General features: G+C 35.4%; 1 protein-coding gene across 1 annotated transcript in view; it reads left to right on the plus strand.

The window, feature by feature from the left end:
* The first annotated feature begins 19,815 nt into the window (after window positions 1-19,815).
* Window positions 19,816-25,775, plus strand: part of RBM41 (RNA binding motif protein 41) — a 507,485-nt gene continuing 501,525 nt past the window's right edge. The window contains exon 1 of the mRNA XM_044057651.1: window positions 19,816-19,849. Coding sequence (XP_043913586.1) covers window positions 19,839-19,849 — 11 coding nt within the window. The 5' untranslated portion in view covers window positions 19,816-19,838. The remainder of the gene's footprint in view (window positions 19,850-25,775) is intronic.

Below are 25,775 nucleotides of genomic sequence, written 5' to 3' on the forward strand. Positions count from 1 at the left end.
CTTTGTATAGGATCAGTAAGGCAACGATGCTCATTGTGCAACAGAGTTGCTCCTAGAGCAGCAGAAAAGCTTGAAAGGGTTTCACTGCCAGTTGTTTGGAGGAAAAACTGAGCTTCTAGGCTTTTGCATCTATACACGGCACTTCTAACTGCTGCTGAGTGAAGAGCAGCACCTCTCAAAAGAGAGGTTTAAATATAAGCAAAGATAAACAAGATTTAAGTTAACTACCAATCAGGAAAGCAAACAGTAAGCTTCCAACAGCAATCCCCAACTCAGACAAGTTAGATTAGCACACTTCTGCCACAAGGTTGCAGAAAAGCACTTTCTTAATGTAGAATAGCTGATTTGGAGCACACGAGTAACAAGACCTTACAAACTACCTACAACTAGCAGATAAAGTGTAATACAATGTAATTAACTATGTAAAGCAGCAGCAGACAGTAATTTTTTTTATACTGCTGAAGTATAGTCACAGTATATAAGAGAAGTGCAAAAAAAAAATACTTGGAGCTCTTATGTACGTTTCCCAGCTCATATAGACCAGGTAAACACCTACTGCCACTAGACGAATAATCCCAGTCCTGTTAACATAAAAGCATGTTAAAGGGGTGTCCAGGGTGGAATGCTACCACAAAGAAAACCTAAAATATATGAAATTCTACCACAATCAAACTTAGATACAGCAGTGTACTTTAAACAGATTATAAAAGTGTGATTATTCAAAAAATGTACTTTGTATAAATATGCCAATAGCCACTCAATTGTACAGTGTTTATAAAGGCACTAAAACAAGATAAGCTCTCCAACCAATAAAACTACATACAGACATCTCAGCTGTTTCCCCAACTTAACAGACCAGGCTACCTCCCATTGCACTAGATGGAAAATCCACTGACCTCTTGATGTTAAAAAGAAGTACTTGCTAGAGTGTAGAAATGCACTACATTAGTCACTCTGAATATAATGTCATTTATCTATTGCCTTTATACCCTCAAAACAGCTCTGATATTCACTTTGTATATAATATATGTATATATTGTGTTTTGTCATCCACTGTGTATAATATCATATCTATTGTGTTTTCCTTGGCCGGAGACTGCAATAGGTCCAATATGATCGGTACACTACCCCAATTAATAAATTCAAAATCCAATAAAAAATAAACTTTGTTTTTTAATACAGTTGCTTTTTAGTAGCAGCAAAAGATTTCCTTTATTATAATTTTTAAATGAGACTGTGTTCATAGTATTTGATTATAGGATTCTTTGATTTTTTTGAGTTTTGTTTGCAAGTTAAGTCACATGAGTGCCATGTGATTGGCAGAATTTATTCTGTGTGTTTTATGTGTGCCTTGTTCTGAAGATGGTTGGTGTCGCACTGCAGATAAAAGCACTACACTTTTTTAAAAATAATTCTTTGTATCCATTGTATGCAGTCTTTGTTTCCTAAGTATCTGGTCTTCCCTAACTTCAGTCAAATCGTCAGGCCTATGAATGGGATCACTATCACACTTTGAAATGCTACTTAGTTTCCTAAAGTCATTACTGTGTCTAATACTTCAAGATTAGACATTTGCATTATTTGGCTGTTCCAATTACTCTGTAACTCTTCTCTCATGCCTAGTTTAAGCATTGTTTGAACTTCTTCACTTACTATCTTTGTGACTCTGGTACTCGTTAAGATTTCATTCCAGCTTCCATTGCAGAGGTTATACCAAGATTATGTTCTGTTTAATTCTCCCAGATTTTTCTGAGAACACCCCTTTAAAATATTAATAGAAAAAGTTCACATTTCCTACTTTTATATTTTTGGCAAGGATTCCCCATCTGCCCTTCAGTGAGAGATTCCCTGTTCTTTCTTGTATGGACTTCAGCTTTTAAGCCCTCTGCACAATTTTATGCTTCGTCCCATTTTTTTCAACAGATTAATGTGATAATTGTGTTCTACCTTTATCTTTCTTGACTGTCTAATCTTATAGTTAACTGTCTCAAATTGTTTCATCATTTGGCCAGGACTGTGATTTCCTTGGTGGACACTGGCATTAATAGTTGATCTCCTGGGTTCAACTCTCTAATCCAGGCATTCTTATTAGAATGCTGTTGTTGCACTTCCTGATCACCCTGCATGTGCTCCTTTGTGATGGATATTACCAGCTTTAATATATCCTGCAATCTGACATAATATTCGATTTACATGTCTTATAGTATCTTTTCCCTTCCCAAGTTTCTTTAGGAATGTTGAGCAGCCCTCTTGGATTCTTGCCATGTGGAATTTTAGATTGGATAAACCCAATTGAAGCACGTGGCACTTCTCTAATTGACAACAGCAGGTAATGTCAGAAGTGATCTCGTGTTTCCATTTACACTATAACTTTCTGTAGCATAGCTTTCAGTGTTTTATTGAACTTTTTCTACTAATTTGTAAGTTTTCTTTACTGTTCACTTAACTCTACTACAAACGAGTTGTCCGTATCTGCTGAAACATAGCTGATTGTTTTTACTGTTCATTTAATTCTGGCTACCATGTTTTAACTATTCCACTCTTAGTTAAAAGGTAATTTTGGCTACCATGTTTTAACTGTTCCACTCTTAGTTAAAAGGTTTTGTTTCTAGCTTATATTTAATCCTTTACATTGTTTTGTCCTATTTCAATATCTAATTACAGCTGCTGTGATCCAGCTATTTGAGTTATTATGCAATTAGGTGATTGCTCCTGTGCTTTTGACCTAGTATGTGATGTTTTCTACACCTGGTGCTGATGTTTAGTATTTGAACAAGTATTTTAGTTTCTGTTAATTTTGTACTGCTAAAGTAATGTCTCTCTTGCTTTACCTAGTGTTAATTATAACCTTCTTCTCACTTTATTTTTATTTCTCTCCAGCTGTGCAAACTTCTTATACTTACTTTTTCCACTCCCGGCTGTGCCCTACTGGACTCCAAAGACCAGCTATATTTACCTACCTAAACCTGCCTGTGTATTTCCTCACCTGGGTAATCAAAATACCCTTGGATTGAAAGCCAAATTAACTAAGCTTGTATGTCGCAAATTATTTTTCATCTATTATATATATATACTAGTCCATTACACCTGCTAGGTGTACTAGTTAAACTGCCATATCTGCCAGCAGCCATACCCCCTGCCTACTCCTGTTGTACTCCACTGTTCCTGTCTCTAAGATATTACAGCCCCCACCCTGTATTGTGTAACCCCCTTAAACCTCTCCCTTCTCCATTACTTTTATTTTTTTTTACTTACAACCAGCTTTTGTGATCTCCTCACAGTGTACTTACAGGCTTTGGCCACTAGATGGCAGTCTTTACCCACCGTTAATTTCACTTTATTTCTCTTCTTACCACTTACCTTAAACTTTATACTCTTGTTGCACTTTTCTCCTTTACTATCCTCTTCCATTATCCATAGTCTATTTAAACCCTTTAACTAGCCCTCCTCTCTCCCAACCCTAGTCCTATTTTAACCCTTTCTTCCCCTGGTTTCCTCTCATTTCTTTCCCCCTTCTTTACACTCACATCCTCTGCCTTTTTACTTACCTTCTCCTGTTCTTAGCTTCTACCTTACTGATTGTTTTTCTCACTGCTTTTATCTTCCTTGGGTCTGCCCCGCTCCGTTCGCCCTGTGGGCTCACTTCGCTCCCCTAACCTACCCCCAATTCCCACCCACCTCCAGTGGTCCTACACTTATACTTCACTAACCACTCCCCCCCTTTTCTCATCCTATCTCAAATCTCCTCATCACCAGGCCACTCCTGTATTTCTTTCCAAATTAGTACTAATTAACTCTCTTTTGAACTACTCCCTCACCTTTCCTAACCATTCACTGCACTAACTACTTCCCAAATCTACCTCCTATACAACCTCCACTAATTTCTTATTTGCATAATTTAAACCCTGCTCAATCTCTTGAAACAATCTCTCCTATTTTCTACTTCACCTACTCACAAACTACTCTCAACTCATATCTACTTATTACTATGGCCCCAACACACAAAACTATTTTCACAAACATACTACTCTTAACTACCACAATAGCATCTCTTACCATACCTTACTCACTCACCTTCTTTGAAAATCTTTCTCTACCTGAACAAAACCATCACTTCCAACAAAGTTTACCATTTTCTTTCATCTACTCCCTTAACCACAGTAACATAACCTGAACCTCTAACTATATACTACCAAAATATCACAGGGCAACCCATGTTACTTACTTCACTACCAAAAAGAATTTTAATAATTTCTACAAAATCCTTAAATTTCTACAATATCCCCAGCAACACCCCCTCCTAGACGGTGATATTCATCAAAACCCTGGCCCCAGTACTGACTATACCAATAACCTTGACGATTTAAAATTGCCTATGATTTCTACATTAACTAAACCACCTTACTCCCTCCTGATAGCTCACCTTAACATTAGAAGTATTAACAATAAAATTTCCCACCTGCATGCACCCCTTGATGTGCACTCATTTGATATTCTATGTCTTACAGAGACTTGGCTAAAACCATCTGCTCTAGACTAGGAAATTATCCCTCCTGGCTATAATATCTTTAGATGTGACCATAAAATCAATAAAGGTGGAAGTATAGCCATTCTCTAGAAATCTAATTTCCAAACTTCCCCCTTTAATGTGCTTCCATCATTAGACACAAGATCTAAAATCCTGACTACCACACTCCAAATCAACAACTCCAAATCTATCTATCTAATTTGTATGTATCTCCCCCCCAGGTAACAATACCAATACTCTTGAAAACTTACTTAGTTACCTCTCTACCAAACTACCCCAGGAGACTATTGTACTGGGTGACTTTAACATCTACTGGTCCACCTGCAGTTCCCCTAACCCTACTCACCGCATAAATCTCTTTGGATACTCACAATTAATAACCACTCCTACTAGAATCCACAAACCTAGCAGTAAGGAAACTACTCTTGACTGGATCCTTATTAATAGCCACCCTAAAACTTGTACTCCAGGAGCCCTTCCCAACGATATCAGCGACCATATGCTTCCCTACATTATTAAACAAAAAGATCATATCCCAACTACTCATAATCTCAAAACCTCCCGCTCAAAAAAATTCTTTAATCCAGACAGCTTCCTAAACAAACTGCAAGCATGTGACTGGTCACCACTGACCCATCTTGAACTTGATGAGGCTGTGACCTACCTTAACACTAACTTTCTTCAAATCCTAGATTACCATGCACCTTAAAGCTCTACTAGAATAAGAACCAAATCTGCCCCATGGCTCACAAAACAAACTAGGCAAAAAATGCTCCTCAGAAATAAAATCTGGGCTAAATCGAGAGCTACCAAATGTCCATCAGATCACCTCCACTTTAAACAGTTAAGAAATGCCACCAAGAAGGATATTCTTAGAGGGAAAAAAAAGACTTCTACCTTCACCTCCAACAAACCAGTCAACAAACTCCACAAAAATTTTGGTCAGGGATAAACAAACTTCTTCAGCCAGGTCACTCTACTACTCCTGCCCCAGCCGGTTTCAACCATAATAACTCCAACCAGATCCTTGATGCCTTTAATAACTACTTTACATAAGCCATTCAAACCCTAGCCAATTCTTTACCTCCTTTTACTGCTTCCCCACTAAATACCTCCAAGACTTCATCTCCTACCTTTCAAATACAACCTGTACCTACATCTCTCATCTGTAAGCTACTTCAAAAACTGAAACCTTGCACCCCTTCTGCTGACCGTCTCCCATCTGAATACCTACAAATTGCCGCAAAAGCCATAGACTATCCCGTCTCTATCTTTATTAACACAACTATCTCAAAAGGCAAAATCGCTACCATATGAAAAGTATCCCACATCATCCCTCTACATAAAGGTGGATCTTCTAGTGAGCTTTCTAACCTTCGACCTATTGCCTTACTCTCCCCATTAGCTAAGATAATGGAAAAATGTATTCACAAACAACTACTTAACCACCTACTACAAAATAACCTACTAGCAAACTGCCAACATGGCTTCAGACCATTCCATAGCACAATGACTGCCCTATTATCCTTCACTGACTCTATAAGTAAAAATCATAACAATAACTCTTTTTCCTCTGCACTATTTATTGACCTGTCAAAAGCCTCTGATATGGTTAACCATAACTTACTTCTGCCAGATCCCCTCTCTACTACTTCCCTGTTTATACTGGTCTTTGTCTACAGCTGTCTCCTCTCTGCATTGCATCTCCCACCCCCACAGTATGGCACCCTCTTAGATCACTTTTGCAATCCTACCCTCATACTCTTGATATTATCAACTCCAATTCTAGAATAACTTAATGTTAAGTGAAAATCAGTTAAATGCACTCATTGGTTGCATTGCCCCAGAATTGTTTACATATGAGATGATGCTCATTTACAAGACTTGAGCTCAAAAGCAGGACTCACAAGAGATGAACCACAATGAAGCAAAATAGCTAAATTTGTAGTACATACAGCAGTAGGTTTATGTATTTCTTCTTGCTGGGAGAAGGCACCTCATGATAAGGTGGGGCTCACCTTCATACCTCACATTTATTTATACTAACTCAGAGGCTGCAGAACCTCAGAGTAAAGGTCCGTGTAGTATTTTGCCTGTAACAGTGTGTTCCCTTAATCTGAGGTGGGCAGCATGAGAATAAATCAATCTGTGGGTTCTAGCGTTACAACCTTCCATACCACTAAGTGCATGGCGCTTGCTCTAACAGTTCATAAAAGATGAATTACACAGTAATTTAAGATCATGTTGTACTGTGATAGACTTTCTATGTTATTCATGTTTATTTCTATTGATCAGTAACATATTTCAGTAGTGAACAAAAATACTTCTCATAGGTTGGTACTAGGCTATCGGCCCTAGGGCCTATACAAGCCTAGCCATTACAATTCCCTGGCTATTTCTTCCCACACTATTTACTTCCCTGGACCCCTGTCTAGCAGTGCAACAGATGTGATCCCCGGGGTGAATTTCCTTTCTCCCATCCAATCATCAAGGTTCCTTTTGAAGAGGGCCAAAGAGGCGCTCTGCTTGACATGTATGGGCAGTCTATTCCAGAGTCTGGGGAGTCTCCATTTCTCCATTTTATAACTGCTGTTAGTGGGTCCTCACAATTTTGTAAGCTAAGTAATATGATGAAATAAATCATTGGTGTTTGTCTTTAGCTGACTTACTGAAAACCATCTAAAACTTGAAAAATTTTAAGCATATAATCAGACTCAGCAGTGAAAGTCCAAATCCTTAATATAATGTGCCTCTGTATGTGAGGGTTTTAAGACCTGCTAACTCTGTACTAAATGTAATACTGGAAATGCAACTCAAAACACTATTATCATTGACACAGTTACCACACAAATAAGATGGCTGCTTTTGTAGCTGAGAGAGCATCTTCACATTTTACATATATTTTGAACTTTTGGGCTTTGATCATCTGCTGTTCATTGACTAATGGTTTCAAGTACTCAGTTTTAGGCTCCTGCACTTCTTCCGTTTAGATGTCATGAAATTGTAGAAAAGTACCCAATCATCCTATCATTTAATAGCTAACAAAAAACAAATAACACCAGCTGAATGTGACATTGCAGGTGCCACCACTTTCCAGAAGATGTTTTGACTTTTCCTAGAAGTTCACATATGAAAAGAATTAATTTCCGTACAGTTTGCATCTTCTACATTTGAAGCCTCGTAATACACCTACACAGAATCCATTGTTATGAATATACATATAGAGCACTATTGATTTCCTCTGTTTCAGTAGGACAATGCTATGGTGCAGCCATATTCAATAAAACAAAAAAGAACACATCTGTATGCATCTCCATGTCTGCAGTTATAGGACAAAAATATCTAATCATAAACCATTTATTTTCTTGCATAATATAATGGCTGTGATGCGCCAATATTTGTATTACATTCTTTGAAATGCAAAGGAAAATGTAGCATAGTTCCTTTCATGCTTGGTTGGAGTTCTGGTAGCATGTGTGTGTGTGTGTGTGTGTGTGTGTGTGTGTGTGTGTGTGTGTGTGTGTGTGTGTGTGTGTGTGCGTCTGCGTGCGCATGCATGCATGATTGCATTCATCAGATATTAATTTTGCTGACAGCTGTTTAACTGCTAGATTTTAGTTGATTAAGCAGATGCTGGTAGGTGTGTAAGATCAGACAACTCCCAGGTTGGGGAATATGCCTTTTCCCCAATATTGTGAGATTTTCAGGTTAGCATACATAGTTAACAGGGAATGTGGAGCGGGGGCACTAGGGGCTTGTGTATCTGCAAAAAAACAATGTTTTTCTTTGTTTATTTTTTGTTTAATTTTGTATGCACCAAGGTTATTGCTCAGTGCATGTATAGACGTGTCTTGATATCTGCATTTTCTACATTTTTTGTCAACTTTGTGAACATTGACATTTGGGTTGTTTGATTGAAATATTTATCACATACGTGGATTGGTTTAGTAGTCTCTTTTTGACCATGATTCATGGCCCAGCTTTACAAAAAAAGCAAATATTCAACATAGCAACAATTAAGGTATAAACTTGGCCAGACAGAATACAATCTTTTGAAATTAATTTAACTAGTAAAGTAAGAACAGTTAAAATAAATAAGACTCATTAGTAGATATGACATGAAAAATAATATACCTTCAATGCAGATTCTGATTATATTAAGTTATTAGGGTAGATAATATAGTGTGTTTGAGTAAAATCTTGAAATTTATCACAGGCCAAAGCTTTTGATGTGTTTTTCTTTTCATGTTAAGCAACATACTAAACAAAGTGTCTTTTTGTCAGATTCAGCCATAGTGTACTTTGGTTAATGACGTGCTCAGACTTGCACAGTAACAAATGTGTAATAGCTGAATCAAACCCAAGACTTTAAAATGTAACCCTTTCATACCTCTTTAGTCAAAATCTTCTGTACTAAATCTTTGAATATCATATCTGATAAACTGCCATAGTAATGAGGGTTACCAATGGTAAACATTACATATTAATAGCATTACATTTTCAGAAACGGAGGTAATCTGCAAGTATTACATACAGTGCATGTGTCTCAATGCAGGAAAAAGGCCTACCTTCCTAGCAGAACATAGATGAAGATATCTTGAGGGCACTACAGGCTTTGAGTAGATTCTTGATCTTCATCTATGGATAGGTTATATAAGTAGTAGTCTGTCTTGCAGGAAAAGGGGAAGTTGCAGTGTTTTTGAGAAGGTTATGTATTTTTTCAAAGACGCACTTCCTCCAACAGGTACACATTTTATTCAGAAGAGAATCTGGTAATTGTACTCCAGGCTTTGATTATTCCAGCCTTCATTTGTTTCGTGTAAATTAGAGAAAGTCACTTAACTAGTTTTCCCTAGCCATGGGTGTAATGGATCCCTGCAGATTAGTCCAGTAGCCCAGTTAAGAGATTAAAATAAACAAAGGTGATAAACAATACTTGAGTAAACCTTGTAAGAGAAAGTAAATTACGTGAGTTTGAATCTATAGGACAGTAGCTTTAGATGATGCCATCAGCACACATCAGAGGAAGCTTAATTCCTCTCTGAATAGGTGTTTTATCTCAACTCACATCAAATAAATTAGCTTAGTTTATGAGCATGTCTCCTTTCTCAAGTATATTTTTTTAATTAAACTTTGTATAATGATAGGTAGTTTACATTCACTGTGTTAAGTTGTGATAACAGTATTTACATCTGAGTGCTAAATTTGCTTTAATGATATAGGATAGTATGAAAATTTTACTTGACTTCTACCATAGTACATGCTGTTTTGATATTGTTTCATATTCTGATATTTTTTGTTTGACAAGTTGTGTGTATGCATATATATATATATATATATATATATATATATATATATATATATATATATATATATATATATAAATAGTTTACCCATTGATAAGATGGATGAAATGGTATTTATCACAGTGGATGTAAAAGATTTATTTACCTGTATACTGCAACAGTTAGGTATCACTTGGCTCACTGATTTCTTTTTTGATATTATACGTACACCCCAGGATGAACTTAATGCATTGTTTGATCTTTTGGAACTTGTCCTATCTAATAATTATATTTATCATGATGGACATTATTTTAAGCAAATTAAGGGGGTGGCGATGGGCTCTCCCATAGGTACATTATATGCAAATGTCATCATGGCGGTGTGGGAGCATAGATTTTTGTTCCCATCCGAATTCATGCAACATATACAGTTATATAGTCGTTTTTTGGATGATTTATTTTTTCTTTGGAATGGGCCCATAGAGTCAATTGATGTATTCATTAGATATATAAATTCCACTACTGATTTTTTGATTTTCACATATGAGTTGGATAGTAATAGTATAGCATATCTGGATGTCCTTTTGCAAAAGGATTGGGTGCAAAATAAGTTAAAAGCCAACATTCATCGTAAGAAAACATATTCTAATAAATTTTTGCGCTTTCATAGTCATCACCCTCAGCATGTAAAAAAAGCTGTTTTGAAGGGACAGTTAGTGCGGGCAGCATGAATGGTCTCTGACTATGATGAGTTTATGAATGAATGTCAGTGTATATAGTCAGCATGTTTAAAAATAGGGAATATCCAGAGCATTTTGTTGAAACTATATTACATGAAGTGGTCATTAAGAGGAAAAATGTTTTTTATAGACCATTATTGGAAGGATCTGAATTTATCATTTCACAATCTACAGAGCAAGGCACTATTGATCATTATTTAGCAATAATGGGGAATAATAATAATTTTGGTGATGACCCACATCATAATATGGGTACATTTAATAAGGCTAATACAGCTTTCATTCCTACCTATACACAGGATTCAGAGTGTATAAAGGAATTAATTACAAAAAATAGTTTTTTTATTAAAGGTGATGTGCTATTGGCAAATTTATTAGGGGTACAGCCTTCTATTATATATAAAAGGGACAGGAATTTAAAGGACTGGTGTAATGCTTGTTCAAATTCACAAAGAAATCCAACAGGTTGTATGAGAAAATGTAATATGTGTAAGTATTGCTCGTACATTATGGAAACCGAGCAGGTATGCATTAATAACATTAGTATACAAGTAAAAGGAAGATATAATTGTAACACCTCTGGGGTAGTGTACGCAGCATTATGCACACAATGTTCAGCTTATTACATTGGTAAAACTGAATGGAAATTAAAGCAGCAAATTTACGAGCACGTCTATGATATTAGTAGGCATTCAGAAAAGAATGCATTATATAGGCATATAAAGCAATATTCAACGCACAATTTTAAGTTTTTAGTATTGGAACAAGTTATTCCTTCACCTAGAATAGGTCCTTGGAAAACTATATTAGAATCTAAAGAATATTGGTGGCAAGTATTTTTAAATGCCACAGTATTCCCAGGACTAAATGATTTTATTTCTATTACCAGCATTTTAAAATTAAGAGCTTTTAATAGGTAAAAACTGGTGCATTTTTTAATATGTGTTGTTGTATTATTATATACTTATGAATGCATTTTTTATTTATTGTAGGTTTTATATACACATTTTTATATATTTTTTATGTATATATACAATAGTCATAAGGGCCATATTCATACATGTATTTAATTATGTTAGTTTAGGAAAATTAAATAAATTTATTACATCAGTTCATATTGCATATTACTGCAGGTACATTTTATGTAATAGAAAATTTATGCATATATAAATTGCATCAGCATTTGATTGAATAATGAATTGAATTATTGGATTATTGATTGCATTAGTAGTAGTATAAATTGACATAAGCAGCACTTTGAATTTGTCTGATGAAAGCTGGAGTAATGCAGCCGAAAGCGCTTACCAATTTTATTTGTTTTTGTCGTAATAAACAGTGGAACCTTTGGTCAGTTGTCCGTTTCTTGCTATTGTGCTACTGGACTATTTTTATACAGTTCGTGCTTTGTTTTATGGTTTTATATATATATATATATATATATATATATATATATATATATATATATATATATGTGTGTGTGTGTGTGTGTATGCACATATATGTATATTATGGATATATGATAGATGGCACATTCATGCTTACCTATACACATATCATAGAACCATTAGCCAGTGAACCAAGTACTTAAATAAAATTAATGGACAGATGAATATGTATGGGGACCTTTCCCAAAAAACTCCCTTGCCTTCCTTTTATATATACACACACACACTAGCATAGCAATCGGATAATCATGGAAAACAAAGGAAACTTCCTGTACAGTGAATCTTAGCCAATGACAAATAGAAACTATACATACAGAGATTTCTATTAAAACTGTAGTTGCCCACACTGGTCAGCCTGTCAAAAGATCAAGAAACAAAGCAACGGTTAAAAAGCTTTGCCCCCAGAATTCCCCTCTGTTATATAGATTACCTTAATCTTGGAACCATAAAAACAACTGTAAATTTCAAATACACGTAATCGCCGCCTGCAGAAAAATACAAACTGCAAAGGCATTTATGATCTGCATAGCACCATACCATCCTGTACTTCATATGTTATAGTCAGCTAATCACATGTCGATGTAGAATCAAAACTTGATAAATAGGTCATTAAGCAAGTGAGTTTTCAGTTTAATTCCTTCAAGTCTTTTGGTTTTCAATACCATGATGGGAATGGACCCCATTCTTAAGTCGGGGTATGATTAAAAGTCCATGAAATTAGTATTGTTTCTATTTCTGTTAGCCAAAAGTGTTCTTTGCAGCACCTGCAATGTGCCCAGAAGTGATGACTCCTGCAATTGATACGGTTACATATATTGGTAGCATATCTAAATGTGGCTGTAAATTCATTTTCGAGACCCATTGCTCCTACTGTTGGAATTGTCTGGGTATACTTCCACATTGCTCTTGTTTCTGCCTGTAAATCCTTGTATTTTGTGACTTTGTGTCTGTACATAAGACACTGTAATCACTGGGTGCAGTAAATTCAGTGGTCAGTGTTACTTTTGTCTTCTTTTTGTGGACTACTGTATATGCTTTTCTTGCATCTTTTTTTGAACTGTCAGTAATAGGTGATCCCATGTGATATAAACTTCATCATTCTCTACAATGCTTTTGTGGCTCATGTTTCCATTGCTTCTCAGCTACTTCAATATTGTAATGTTTGCACAGTCCCCATTGCAACAGTCTTGCCATGCTGTTATGCTTTAAAGTATACAGGCCCTCTGCCATTAGTGTATCACACCCAGCATAAAGATGTGTGAATGTTTCCAATTCTGTTTTACCGAACCTGCATTTGTCTGTTTCTCCCACATGTACAATGGACAATGTAAACCAGCACATACACAGTCCACTATCCTGGGCTGCCAATATTAACCTTTCATCTTTTGGTTTAAATTCACCTCTCCTTAACCACTCCTGCATCAAATCCTGCTCAAAACGAGGTTGTTCAGTAGTTTTCTGTACTTACCACAGTATTTATGCATTTCCTGCCTTCTCATGTGATCCTTCTCTCTCTCTCTCTCTCTCTTTTTTTTTTTTTTTGCTTATTGGTGCATTCAGTTGCAGTCTGACTTTTGTCTACACCTGGTTTCCATTCCTGCTTGATACTGACATGCTTCTGCTAAATTAAGCATAGTCATCTCAGACTTCTATTCATGTTTTAAAATTTTCACTGAGTTTGGATCTGGTGGGGTCAGCAGATATGTATGCAGTCCAATTATTGCAGATATAAACATGTAATCAATTTTGAGGAGGCCCATACCTCCTTTAGAATGAGGGATATATAATCTTGGCAAACAGTGATTTTTATATATCATTTGATAAGTGTGAAACAGTTTTCTTGTTTTTCTATTCAACTGATCTGATACCTTTTGGGGCAAGTCAATCACTGTAAATTGTAAGTTAAAGCAGGAAGAGAAAATTGGTTTACAGATTGGACTTAGTTCATAGATGTCAGGGCTGTTTTCAATATATTAGTTTATTCTACTGAAGTATTCCTTAACATGTTTTTTTATTCACATTTTTTCATGTTTTATTGCTAATCCTTCATCAGGTTCCAAATATTTATGCACTCCTTCCTGCTCAAGTTCCTTTATATCACATTCCTGTCCCAGATTATCTCCTGCTTTAAATGTTGCTTTTACATATTTATCATAGCCAGATGTCATTCTTATATCATCAGAGAGAGTTGTAGCCACTTGCAGTTGTGCTTTAAACTATATAGTTTTATGTCATCCAGAAAAAGAAGATAATTATTTACACTTGGATATCCATTTTCTGGAAACCAGATTATAACCAAGACGTAATCTGTTAAGTAAACCATTTAATGGCAAGACAAAACAGTAGTGGTGACAAAGTATCCCCCTGGAATATCCCCCTTTGAATTGTATCCCTGGGATAATAATTTCCCTTTTGTCATGACTTAACTGCCAAGTGGTTTTCAGCTGTTTCACGGTCACTGTAATGCCACTGACTACTGTAGGATGTATCTTGTACATCTGTAGGCACTTTTTTAAACTCGAATGTGGGATGCTGTCAAATGCTTTTACATAATCTGTCCGTGCTATACGTACATTCTTTCCCTTTTGTTCTATACAACGTTCTTTTGTTACCCTTTTGTCCTGTTGCGACGATGGAGTTTTCTTCTGTATGACTACAAACTCTGTCAGCATTGAGCCCAGTAAATAGTCTGCACGTTGTCAGAAGGCAAGTTATTGGCCTATAATTTTTAGGATGGTTTGTAGGTTCACCCTTAAGTGGGAGTATTGTTTTTCCTGTTGTTAACCAGGTTGGTGTCAGTTTGGGATGCACATACAAGAAGTTATTACCCAAGGTTAATTTTTCATGTAAAGATGTTAATACTTTTATCCAGAACTTGGGTACTGCATCTAGGCCTGGAGTTTTCCACTTTGGAGCTTTTCTAATTTTGTTTCACTATCTCAGGCTGTAACTTCATCTTATTTCATATTCTGGACATTTGAACTTTTTATTGTTTATTTTACTACTTCTGTCCATTCAGTATCTTTGTTATCTTCCACAGGGTTTTCATAAATATTTTAACAAAATGCGTCTACTTTTTTTTTTTTTTTTTTTTGTGACAATTCTATTCCTTTTGCTTTGTTTCCCAAATCTCTTTAGGTTATCATTGAATTTCTTATTTTATACTTTTTATGTTTATCTGCAAGTCTTCTAAGTTGTTCTGCCAATATCTTTAGATAATTATTTGCAGTAGTATATGATGGCTTCTGATCTGTTCTGATACTGTTTATTACTTTTACTTTCCTCTGATGCTTCCATGAAGGCATTTTATTTTTTTCCCCTACCGTTTCTTTATTGCTCTGCATTTTTTGGTAAGACTTTATCTGTTATTAATTTAGCTTCACAGCAACATATCCTATTTACTTCTGTTATATCATATGAATTTCTGTTAACAGTCTGGATTACTGTGTCCATCTGTGTTATCAGCGTACCTCTCAACCTCTTGGAGCAATAAATCTGGACAAAGCCATAAATAAAAGTGGGACAAAGGCCCAAAAATAGTGACATTTTTAAATATTGCTCTTACAAACTTAGAAAGTTGATAGAATGACAGGTTTTGCGTTCAAGTGAATTTTCTGAAGGGTATCCAGTCTGAAACTCAAATGTCTATCATTATTTTCTAACTTCAACCTTTAATGATTTGCCAATAATTTGCCAGAAAAAACAGAATTTTATGAAAAATGGATCAAAAATATGAGGCAAAAATCTGGACATGCAAAAATCTGTACAGTTGAGACTTATGGCTCAGCCTTCTAACATTTTTGTCTTGTTTACTTTCTGTCATCTATTTCTTTCATTGATCTTGATATGTCTATCCATGTCTATTAAATAGAGCAACTCTTCCCTTAGATCATTTCCTTCTAAACTGGGACACATTCTTTGCTTTCTGTTTCCTGCGGGAATTCTACAAGAAGTTCTAGAACATCCTCCTGTGACATATTTTCTTCAGTTGCATCTTGTATAACCCATTGCTTTTTCATATGGAAACTCACTGGCCTATTGCTCCAAAACATTGATTGTGTCAAAGTTGCCACTGTTTTCTGCTCCTTCCCTTGCTGTGCAGCTCCATCTGAACTGTTGTACTTGTTTCCTACTGAAGGCTTCAGAGCATCTTCATGTGGCAAGTGATTGAATGCTTCTTGTTCTTCCAGTTTTTTAATTTGGGGACTCATTGTTACTTCATGCTGAGACATTACCACAGCTGGATTTTCTACAATAAATCCTTCACTTCGCAGGTAATCCATAAATTCAGTTTATGTTTCTTTAACTTCTCCATTACTAATCCTCTTTTCTACTTTCCACCTTTTGGTTTCTATTTTTTGTAATGTAAAATGTTCCATATCTCAATGCCTTTGCCTGTATTTCTCTTCAAATATCTTTGGTGTTGTTTTTTTGTATTGATTAGTAGTGCTTTCTCCTTTGCATAAATTTTGCACCACGTTAAATCTCTCTTTCCCATGTCCATATTTCTTCAGTGGTCTCCTGCTCCACCTGTTTCTCCATAATCTGAGTACTCGTTGTTCCATCATGCTAAGACATAACCTGTATTAGACTTTCTACACTAAATTTATTTATTTCATTTATTGATATTTGATTACTGGAAAGTCTGACTGGGTAGTACCCCATTTTTAGCAGAAGCCAGGGGAGAAATGCTTCAAAGTATTACAAACATTTTTAAGAATAATATTCCCTTGCTTACCACAACTGACATATGAGTTGGTGATATAACACTCCCTTTGCTTACCAGTGTTGTGCTTATGGTGACTTTTAATTTAGTGAACTACAGAAGTAGGTATGGGGAGGTGTAAATTCATACAATTCATTCCTGCTTTTTGTCTTTCAGTTTTAGGATATTACATTAGTTTTTTACTGAATGTGAAGTATCTTTACAGCTCTCTAAAGTGTAAATCAACCTTCAACTCTGGAGGCAACCGTAGTACCTCTAAGAAGTGTGTTCTGCTGTTGGTATTGACTAATTTCTGATCCATTGCCTAACATATCCCCAGTTACAACTTCAGAGACAACAACAGTTAACTGATAGACTTCTATAAACAGAATGGTATTCAAGTCCCCAGATTCCATTTATAAGTAAAATTACAGGTATTACCCATACACTACAGTGGTGGCTTGTTTTTCAGCTTGTGTCCATGTGTCCTTGCTTTATCTTTGGACATTTTTTTAAACAGGAGATCAGGATAGTGTAATGTATTATTACAGTTCATCAATGAATTATGTATTTTTACTACTGTGGCATTTACTCTTATACTTGCAAACGCTGGAAATAAGAGGATATATTACTGTAGTCCTGGAATATTCGTGACATTCCACCAAAACTATTTTTAATGATTTATTCATTGAAGGAATAGCATTTAAAAAAGTTTACTTTTACAGACTTTTCCTGCTGTATAAACATAAAATAAGTAGGTATAGAAAATACTTTTGGAGGTCTATTAAATGTTTTATCAAAATTGTACTAAGGTTGTTAAGGTTGCCAAATGTGTGGACTGCTTAATGTTCTCAACTTGTATTTATCAAAAAAGACATTATGATACATGCCACTGCTTAAAGTAAGAACAGTGGAAATCTAAAATCACACATGGGATGCCTTTTTCCACGCACACACAGAAAACACGTGGCTGCTGCATAGATTGCATTCTTACAAAGTTATAAAAGAATGTCTCACTGGATCATTTGTCTGAAAATTATTTACTATCCACAACATTATCTATCAAATTTTAAGAATTAGCGTTTTCATTAAATCAAATTTCATCAAAAATGAAAGAAACTTGCACAGGGAATACCATCACCTGCAGCTGAAAGCGAAGATGTCTGAAGAGTAAATATACAGCATCACTGGTTGCCATGGCTACTAGCATAAAAGAATTAGATGAACTGATGAAAGCTGGAATGATTAGCACATTGGTATTCGGCACATGCTCCCAACAGAAATTACTTGTTGCACATTGCAGCATAGTAATATATCAATTACTTTTTTGGTATACATTAAAATAAAAGAATGAATAAAGAAAGCCTGCTGTTTATCAGGCTATTTATTAAAGAAATATATATCTCTAATATGCTGAACTGAGGCACAGAGCTGTTTAAAAGAAAGTTTAATTTAAGTCTAGTTCAATGTATCTGTAGGTGTGCAAGTCTACAATGCAGTTGCACACCAGAATGCTTTCTGACACAATATGATAAACCATGCCAATGTTCTGCATTTATTAATGGCCAGACATTTTTCTGAAATTATAAATTTTTCATATAGTGTGGTTCAATATAAAACATGACAGTTTTGTTAATTCTTTATGCTGGCTGAAAGAATGTATGCATTTAAGAAGTCTTTTGTTGTTGCTCTTTAGTTTAAACCAGGACAAATCACATGTACCATATTAGAATACAGCTGTTAAACATCTGTGGTGCCGGTACCAAAATTTGAAGAAGCCCAACTTTCATGCAAGTGTGTGAGACCTAATGGTAGACTTGATGACAGAAAGCAATTTGTTTTTGTTATTGAAGGTAGGGTATATGAGGAATAATATAACCTTCTATCCTGTGCTGCTGAAAAACTGGGTTCACTTTACTAAGAATGGCCTAAGAAACCTTAGTCATGCAGTCTTCTGCATACCTTGAAATCTAAAATTCTGTTATTGGCATGGAGAATACAAAATTGAATAAACCTGAGTTCAGCACCAAATCCTGAGGAACTCTGGTGTTAGTTTTTTTCAAACTGACTTCTCACCATACATTGCAGTGCATTGCCTGCTATCATTTAATTAACAATCAGTCCATTTTACAGTATAGTGTTTTGCATCTATTTGAATCATGTTCTCTGTAATTTGGTTACATAACATGCTGTCAAATATTTTATATATATATATAAGTAAACCACTGCAGTGCTGCTTCTGATCCAGAAAAAAAGGAAGTTTTTCATAAAAAGTTACATGAGATGTCAGTTTAAGAACCTTTGTTGAATCCATGTTGTTCTCTGTCTAGATAACATCCATGTTTACTATCCCTTATTAGCATTTGTAGTGTGCATATTTTGAAACATTTACCAGTTACCACTGTATGTGTACGGCAGTAACAAACAAATCTAAAGAAGTCTTTTAAAAAATATATCTTTTCTCACAACAGCTGTAGGTATGAGTTCCTTAAATACCACTTCACGAATATATTGGGTATCTCTAACGACAAACCTTCCATAACCTCCACAGTGCTCAGTGAAACCTCCATTGTTTGAGTTTTACAGGCTGCAACAGAACCTTTAAATCTATTTCCTATGTTTAACACTTCCATCTTCATAGATGAGCTGAAATCACTGATCAGTACAGAAGGCACAGATTCTGAGTAGCATTGCTACTACTTGTACCCACAAAAGACCAAACGTGCAGAAGTTCTCATCTTGATGTTTTATTAAATGCCATCTTCCAAATAGGGAGTTCTGTTGAAGATCAAGTTTCATTATTGTATTGAATACAACAAAACATTAATATATTGCATATTCAGGAGATGCGGTCAGACTACAGGTGCAAACTGTTTTCACATTTAGTGTATGTAGTGGGCAGTTGAACACATTGCAGTGATAATGCAGTAATTTCTATGCATAATTTTTTCATATTTTTGCTTTACAATCTGGACAAAGCTAATCAAATGCATAATATTAATGCGGAAGATACCTGATGTACAATTTTACAGTTAAAGAATCTTGATAGCATGCCTACAAACTTTTTAAGGTATTCTTCGGCAAGTGAGTTTACTTCAATTTCTTTTTATTGCAGTTTATCAGACTGTATGCTGTATGAGCCAGAGGTAAGATGCACTGAATTTAACTTTTCTCTACTATACTGTGACTGTGAAGTTATTTATAAATTAGAATGGAATGGGTCATAAGGAAAGTGAACCTTTCCCATTCTGTTTCCAATGTCTCACTTAGTTTTCCTCACTTCTTCCCTCAAAATCTGCACAGCCCTCAGCCAGGCTATTTAAGGAAGCCTGATATGGATTGCATCCTAAATAGCATGTTCTGTTTCCTTTCATAACGTTTGGAAATTCCACACTAATGAAACAAGATCTGTTATAAAGAACTAGAATTTCTGGAAAAACACTTGTACTAAAATCCTTTTTGTTTTTCAATGAATGTTTGAGAGTTATAGGAGTCCATGACCTCCATACTGAAGGAGCATCTATCAAATATAAAAAATTTCTCCAAGAAATAGACCACAATATTCTATGGACACTTTCAGCAGTGATCTTGTAGACCAAGCCAGTGGACATAATGTGCACTAGGTAGTGATTAATGGTTGCTGACATATACATTTTTACTGCTTTTCCCACATCCCGAGCCATGTCATGCTACCATATATATAAATACAATGGACAAAGCTCTCATTCTGGCTTTTCCAAAGGACACTTGATATAACATTTGTAGTATTTAAGCAGAGGGCGATGAATGAACTATGATTGTAAATCCCCACATTCCACACCCACTTGGGACAGTTGACATTTCTTCTGGAACATTAAGTCAAAAACACTGGCTCATTTATAAATGGTTAACATCTCAATGAATAGTGAAGTCACATGAAATTACATTTTTGTTAGGGTGAATCTGTAGTTAGTACAGTCTGGTTAAACCATTGGATAGTTTTGTCAAAATAAACTTCCAGGTGAGTTGTATAATCTAGGAAGAAGTTATATTAAGTGAAAGGGTTCTAAGAGTGAAGCCCCTAACATGGAAGTCTTGCATCTTACTTTACTCATGGCAACTAAGTTATTTTCTTATTTTCTATACTCCATGAACCCATTCATTGATATGCTTAGACTTGAAAAAAAAATCATACCCCTTTAACAGTCTAGAGCCGAATCAATTCTGGATGTACTTGGTATGATGTATAACATTTAACATTAGTACCTTATCACTTGTGCCCATTACTGGATTACAAAATTATAGCTAATGTTTGTTCTTTTTCTTAATGCTTTTTCCTGAGGAAGTTTTAGATTGCATGGTGTAGACTAGTTGGTTCTCGCTACCTTCATGCACTTAATGAGAAAGTCTTCTTCACTTCTAGATCTGATAATGAATGACTCTTCAAAGGATAGATATACAAAATGTTGTATATGATGTGTTGGGACATCAGCCTAACCCATAGTTACTTTATCATTTTCCTGAGAATGTAGCATCTTCAGAGTTAAAATAATTAAAAATAATGAGTTTGGAGTCGTTATCATTACAGTCAACAAATCCCTTTTCTCCATTTTTACCATGGAGTTGGGGGTGTAACATTAACACTAATCAATGTTGGGGGTGTTATGGCCAAGATGGTGACTTTCTGACAACACTGGCAGGAATTTGTCTTAAACAGACCAGTTTAAAAGTCCTCAGAACAAGAAACTTTCAACAAGACTGATCTCTGAAGTTTTTTTCCTACAAATTATTTTTATTTTCACTTGTTTTACTGTCAATGTATGTAAGTTACTGGAATGCTACATGATGACTTATTCTAAATCGAATAATCAAGAGTGCGCTATCAAAAAAGAGTCGTACTTGGGGCATTTCCATAAAAAGTGATCAACTGGACATTAAAATAGATACCATAAAGGAACACTGTAGGTGTGGGGGAAGCAGATAACATTAATCATTAATCTAGTTAATCAACAAGATATATTGATTTTTGGAATTGAAGAGTTAGTGAATGATATTGAAGGCAGAGTGTTTTAAGGTGAAAGCCACATAGAAATTCTTCTCAAAATAATATGCTATTTGGAAAATAATGATGACCGGGAGAATAGATACAAGAAAAATATAAGGATCAACAACATTTCAAAGGAACAAAAAGGAGAAAGTATGATTAAATCTTTAACTTCCTGGTTACCTCAGGCTCTTAACCTAGTGGAGTTTCTCTTTCTCTCTCTCTCTCTAGTTCTCTTTCTTGGCACATTCACCAACTGGTAAATTTGGTTCTCCAAGGTCAGTGATTGTCAAATTTCTTTCCAGTAAACACAAAGATTTATTGCTAAAAACTTTATAGACAAGTTGTACTATTACAATAAATGACAATCTAATCATGTTTGACAAAGTGTACTCATCTAAAGTGATTTCCAAAAGAAAAGCTTACCTAGCGTTAATTAAAGAACTTAAGTAAGAAAGTGTTAATTCTTCCAGGATACAACAGATGTGTTTTAAGTTGCTTCTTTGCGAAGGTTAGAAAATATCTTATTTACGCAAAGATGCTGATGCTTTCCTTAAAAATAAAATAAAATCCTGGATCAAATAGAAGGTATGGACCGGAAGGTGATTGGAAACCAATAATAAGCTGAGAAACTGAAGGACAAATAACGTTACTTCATTTTAATTACTTCAAATATGGACCATTTTATTCTTGAAAAACTAAAAGATTTTCATTTAATTGCAGTACACTCTTTTCACTTATTTCCCTTCTATTTTTTAAATACTTTTCCTTTCATGTTTCTCTCTTACCTGTTTCACATTTAGTACCTACTGTATATCTGTGGCTACTGTTATACTCCTGATATATATTTTTCTTACTCTGCAGTTGTGTCACTATATGATTAGTTTTATTGTCTATTCATTATATGTATTGTCTGGCTTTTTTTGTGTAACCATTAGCAATATGCAAATTACCCCTTAAGGATATCGGGTGTTTCAGCCAAATGGCAATTCTGAATGTCCATGACTTTTTCTTTTACCTTTAAGCCTATTTATGGACAATTTCAGGCCAATAATGCCAATCATAGTCTCACGTCAGGCTTTGTGCCCACTGAATGGCACACAGCAACAGTTATCCCACTCCACAAAGGAGGAGCCACCACTGATCCTGCGGCCTATCATCCTATTAGCCTGACGAGCCTGGTCTGTAAGGCCGTGGAATGTATCATCATGGAACTCATAAACAAAGACATTGGTAACCTCCAAACTCTGGACCCCACCCAGTTTGGGTTTGTGAAAGGCAGATCATCCCTTCTGAACCTGATTGACCTCTCTAAGGCAGTCACCAAAGCCGTAGACGAGGGTAAGGTGGTTCACACAGCCTATCTTGACCTTGCCAAGGCTTTCAACACCATCCCCCATTCTGGAATTATAGTTAAACTCACTAAACTAGGTATAAATCCCTACGTCACAAGATGGGTTTACAACTGGGCCACTGACCGAACCCACATTTTAAAAGTTGCAGACTCCAAATCTGACTTCAAATCAGTGACAAGTGGAGTAACATAGGGTTCAGTCCTGGGACCTCTCTTGTTTGGTATCTACTTCTCTGAAGTACAGGCTAACACAGAAGGCCTCTGGCTAACTAAGTTCGCAGATGACTGCAAACTAGGAACCATAGTCGAGTCCCCAAATGATGTGTACATCCTACAGAAGGGCCTCACTGAGACAGATGCCTGGTGTCAGAGGCCTGGCCTCAAGCTCAATGCCAAAAAGTGCATTGTCATCCCCTTTGGTAAAAACTCTGTACACATGAACTACCACATAAACGGCAGTCTACTTTTAAATTTCGATAACCAAAAAAATATGGGAAACAATATAAAGACTGTGAAATATGCAACAAAGACTGGGACTTTGAAAGAAAACCTTTTCCTTTTAGAGAAAAAAATGATGACCGAAATCTCCAAATGGAGAATGCTTATTTAAATGAATGTTTATAGAAGAAAATTGTGCCAAAAGGCCTAAGGGTTTATAAATTTCCTTTTGAGATAGAATATGATGAAAAACTGATTATTGAATTCTCTGAAATGTTTAATAAGCATGGATTAAAGCTTGTGGAAAAGATTGTTTTACGCAGTGATTCTAAACTGTGTCATTTGATTAATGAAGTTGAGACTTTAAATAATGACATCAAAAATTACCTATTGTTTTCACGATATGAAAATCTGTATTTTAAACAGATTAAAATAGCGGAAAACAAGTGTAATAGCATTTTTGACAAAAAATGTAAAAAGTTACAAAGGGATTTAAAAGAGTATAAAGAGAACAGAGCATACATCTTGAAACAAAAAGAACATAAAATTGTTGGGGGGTATACCCACACCCACTCTTACAAAGAAGGGTATATGTACAGGAATGAAAGGAGAAGTTCGCTTTATAACTCTAATGGTCATGGTAACAATTTTCAGCACAATAATTATAGAAATAATCAACATTTTTTTCATGCACAGGAAAAATGGGATGTGGGGGAGAGAAGAGACAAGGAAAGGGCACCAAATCAGTGGTTCAACAGAACTAAGTGGAGAAGGGAATAACAACTAATAGCGACAATAAAATTTCAAGTAATGGACTGGTTAGCACATTTAGGGGTTATCACATTTATAATTATTCAGGAATAACCTTAACTAAGGAGCATTTTTTGTTATTTATGAAGGGGTTGAAATATGTGCCAGCTAGTGGCTTTGATTACACAGACACCATTTTGGAGTTAAAAATGTATATGAGAAAACTGAATTTAGCTTTCCTGTTTAGGGACCAAGATGAGCATGTTAGTCTTACTAGGAATAAAGAAATTAAAAACTAGACCGTGAATAACACACCAATGGACCCCACCCTTAATGTTTTTGAGAAGGCTTTGACTGAGGATTTATATGCCTTAAAATTCAAAGAAAAAAAGAGTTTTTTTATATAGAAATTTTAGTGGGGAAGAGTTGAGATTACTTGAACAGCTCAGAAACAACAGGACAATTAGGATAATGCATCCAGATAAAGGGGGTGGGATGGTCATCTTTGAAGCTTTACATTATTCCCAAAAAATCCTAGAGATGTCACATGACACTAGTGTATATACCCATGTTTCACTTAATGAAGTCAACATTAGTTACCGAAGAATAGGTTATTACTTGGAAGAATACCTTTTGGATGAGCGTATTACACCTGAAATTTACAACTTTTTGAAGGTCAAGAATTCTGTGGTGGCTACCATTTTTGGGATTCCAAAAACCCATAAGGGTTTAAGTAATTTAACATTTCGGCCAATAGTAGCAGGACAGGGGTCAAAAACTTACCCTTTTGGTGTCACCATAGACTTTTGGATAAAACACATTGTGAATAAAGTGGAGCATTTAGTAAAAGATTCATGAGGCTTTTTGGGTAGAATTAAGGAAGAGCTTTGGGAAAATAATTTGATTTTCTTGACCATCGATGTAGTGGATTTATTCACTTGTATCCCTAGGGAAGAAGGGTTAGATATGTTTGATAACTGTTTGAATAAAATGTCAGGTTTCTTTAATGAGAAAGTAAATTTAATAGTTGACTTCATGGGAGTAGTTTTAGACTACAATTATATATATTTTGAAGGAGAATACTTCAAACAAAACAAAGGTGCTGCTATGGGAGCCTCATGTGCTCCCATATTTGCAAACTTGGTTCTCCTTGATTGGGAGTTAAAGTCTTTAGATGTGAGTATTTTCAAAATGTCATATTATACATAAGATTTTTGGATGACATTTTTATTCTGTGAAACAGTTCCATAGATAGAATGGAGGAATTTGTTAAGTATCTGAATTCTACTACTAGTTACTTACAATTTACTCACACAAATAACCCGTGGTCAGTTAGTTACCTTGATACTCAGATTTTTAAAACTCCAAGTGGTTTTACATATAAAATATACAGAAAAACCTACATTCAGCAGTTCTAACCTTGAATACACAAGCAGTCACCCTGCCCACCAAAAAGCCAGTATTGTGAAAGGCCAGATGGTAAGGGTTGCTAGAATGACCTCTTTGG

The sequence above is a fragment of the Protopterus annectens genome, chromosome 15.part0, assembly GCF_019279795.1.
Source record: "Protopterus annectens isolate FY-2018-M chromosome 15.part0, PAN1.0, whole genome shotgun sequence".
NCBI classification, from domain to species: Eukaryota; Metazoa; Chordata; order Ceratodontiformes; family Protopteridae; genus Protopterus; species Protopterus annectens.